General features: G+C 42.3%; 1 protein-coding gene across 1 annotated transcript; it reads right to left on the bottom strand.

Moving 5' to 3' along the window:
• Window positions 1-1,533: 1,533 nt before the first annotated feature.
• LOC132008715 (late cornified envelope protein 7A-like) lies at window positions 1,534-1,878 on the bottom strand. Its single transcript, XM_059387296.1, has one exon. The coding sequence runs from the start codon at window positions 1,876-1,878 to the stop codon at window positions 1,534-1,536; it is 345 nt and encodes a 114-aa protein (XP_059243279.1).
• Between the last annotated feature and the right edge of the window lie 1,422 nt (window positions 1,879-3,300).

A 3,300-nucleotide genomic window follows, 5' to 3' on the forward strand; every position in this document is an offset into this window, starting at 1 on the left:
AATATTGATTTCAAAGTCTAAGCCTTGGGGCCTGGATTGGTACAGAACTTGGTCCACAGAGACACTTCCTCAGCCACCAAGAGTGAGCACAGCAGAAAAGTGCACACACAATGGTAAATCTCTCACCATCTCACCTATCAAATCACTCACCCTTTCTTCAGAGGTAAGGAATTAGTTTGAGATATGGATGTTATTCCAAAAAATAAAGCTAGAATGTTGGAAAAAAAAATTCCCCCTTAAATCAATGAATATCACTAAGACCTTAAATCACACTATTTTTTCACAACATTTTTACTCTACTCCAACATCTGCTAGTTATGCTGATGACCCAGATTGCCAGGAGAGCCTGATGACTTTCAAGATATTACCATTTATCACTGGTTATTTAACACTTCTAAGTAAGTGTGCTGAATGTTATTACAATGTTTAAAATAAATAAGTAATTCCATACACACACATACATGTAGAGTTTCCCTCTCAAAGACAGGTCAAGAATCTCTGTAATACCTCTCTGGATGCCTGCTGTTGCCTTTGTCAGAGGTTGAACACTACTGATCATGAAATTTTCTTCCCTGGACTGAAGGTTGATTGGGATGTCAAAGAAGGTGATCAGGTCCACCTTCATGCTAAAATCCAAAGCTGGGTTTTAGTGACAACCCAAAGTGACATGGATGCCCCTGGCCAGCCATGACTTCTAATAATTTATTTTGCTGCAAGAGGATGGCTAGAAGCAGCAGCCCCCTAGCCCATATCATTTGCCGCATGGGGTACAAGAAGAAAAGAAACCACAAATGGTAGATAGCAAAAGTTGACCAAGAGATTTGTGGGTAGATTCTGGTTCCTGTGTGAAGAGAAGTAGTGAAGGACTCAGTCATGTGGATATGCTCAAGGAGAGTATTTATTGTAGTTTTTGAACGAAGATCTAAAAATTATGAGTGCCCCTGTGTCATTTTCCTTAAGCATGGGATTCCCTTAAGTCAGAGGGGTCTGGAGGCTAAATTCTGGGGCTGTGGAGCACAGTGTCCTTAATTGGTAAGAAGAAACCTCACAGGTGGTAGCGGCAGCAGTAGTGGAACAGGGTGGCTGATGTTTTGGGAGCACCCCATGACTCCCCTCTGGATCTTTCCTCTCCAATGGCTCAGGTCTGAGACATCTCTTAGTGGGAACTTCCCATCAGGCTAGCTCATTGTGGAGTCTGCTTGAAGAATCCAGGTTAATGGGAGCTCCCCTGAGCTGAGGATGGGGGCATCAACAACCACCAAAGAACTCAGAGTGCAGGAGAGACAGGCTTTATTTTTTCATGTTGACAAGATTTTGGAAAGCAGAGTTTTCTGTAGCATTCAGGTCTCCTTGATGTAGGCCCAAAGCCAAGGCCACGAAATCTGAGGTTCTCAACAAAAAGAGTAGTCCTTTAAGTACATATCTAGGCAACTTAGTTCAGGAGGAGAAGGGAGAACAAGGTGAGAGTGAGAAAAGTTGTCAACTCCAGACTTGTCCTTGGCCATGGATCTTTGGCTCCTCAATACCTGCAGGTCAGCTGCAGCCCCCAAATCCATGGCAATAACTGGAACACCCAGAGGACTCCCTCTCCCAGCTGGAAGGCTGGGGCTGGCCTAGACAGACTCCTGGAAACCCATGATACCCCAGAGAGCAGCAGCTTCCAAAACCAGTGATACAGCAACTGGGGACACAGCAGGAGGGAGCAGGTTGGGGGCAGGCAGCTGGGCAGGGACCTGGGCAAGGAGCAGAGGCCTGTGGGCCCTGGGAAGCCTGTGGGGTCTGTGGGGCCTGTGGGGCTTGAGGTGGCCACTTGTGTGAACACCTGGGGAGGCACTTGACAGGGAACTTGCACCTCTGCTGGTTTTGCTGGCAGGACATCTTAAAGAAAGTTCAGTTACTCTAAAAAACAAAGCAGATATTTTGAAAGTTCAGTGGCTATAAACTTTATTGTATCACCATTTTTCTCTAGAGTCTGAAGTTCTGTAACTGATTCTATGCCTCCAGGACCCATAGGTTTACAGTGGAGAAACCCAATTTCCTGGCATAGGAGAAATCAGGCAGGGGGTCAGTGCAAATTTGGTAATGTCTTCTCCTACCCATCCTGATCCTCCCAAGACTCCTGACTTCCAAGGCAGCAAATTGCATAGTTTGGAAAGTCTCAAATTATTATTTTTTTCAATTTTTTATTTTTTTATAAACATGTATTTTTATCCCCAGGGGTACAGGTCTGTGAATCGCCAGGTTTACACACTTCACAGCACTCACCAAAGCACATACCCTCCCCAATGTCCATAATCCCAACCCGTTCAATTTCTACATTTTAAAGAAAAAATTTTTTTTATAAATGGGATATTAGAATTATATCATATATAAACATTTTTTAATATTGCTTGACATATTAATCTTTATTAATCTTTTTAACATTATTTTAACATAGTACCCCTTTTAACCACTTACCCAGAGTTAAGTCACTGACATCATCACATCTCTAGCAAGTAGCTAAAACTCTGAAATAAGATGGGAAAAATCATTATAGCTATAATAGTCATCATACAGCTTGTCTGATAAAACCAATAAAAAAATAACTGACACAATCCCATGAACAAAAAGCCTTATTCATTTGAGAGAGAGAGGCAGAGCAAAGCAGGGGGAGAAGGAGAAGCAGCCTCCCTGCCAAGCTGGGAACTGGACGATGGGGCTTGATCCTAGAACCTGAGCCGAAGGCATTTAACAATCTGAGCCACTGAGGCACCCAACAAGGCTTAGATGGAGGAGGCCTAGTAACATAGAACCAGAGATGTAGTCCATCCACATTTTAAAATAACAAGATGACACATGTTGTGATGTGTACTGGTTGTTATATGCAACTAATGAATCGTTGAACTCTAAATCAGAAACTTATGATGTACTATATTCTGGCTGAGCATAAAGTACTGGTACTGACATGGAAAAAAAAAAAAAAAGTAAAAAGTGGCTATTTCATTTCCTAGCTCACTGCCAAGGGGAAACCACCACAAAGAGGGTAGTGGCACCAGTAGGGGCACATACAATGATAAAAGGAGAGTCAGAAACCTGACCAAATGCTATTAAGAGAGAAGGAAAACTCATTTGTCCCTGGGCTAAATGGTCTCAGGTTACCTTAAACAGCTTAGCAAGTCCCAGTTACCCCAACAACATCACGGAATGATGCTCAAGAGCAATATGCGTACTAGTAAGATCTTTTTTCATAATAATATTTTTAAAGGTTAATCTATTTAAAAAAAAAAACACATTATTTTGACAACACCCACCTTTTTTTTT

Source organism: Mustela nigripes, unplaced genomic scaffold, assembly GCF_022355385.1.
Source record: "Mustela nigripes isolate SB6536 unplaced genomic scaffold, MUSNIG.SB6536 HiC_scaffold_759, whole genome shotgun sequence".
Classification (NCBI taxonomy): Eukaryota; Metazoa; Chordata; class Mammalia; order Carnivora; family Mustelidae; genus Mustela; species Mustela nigripes.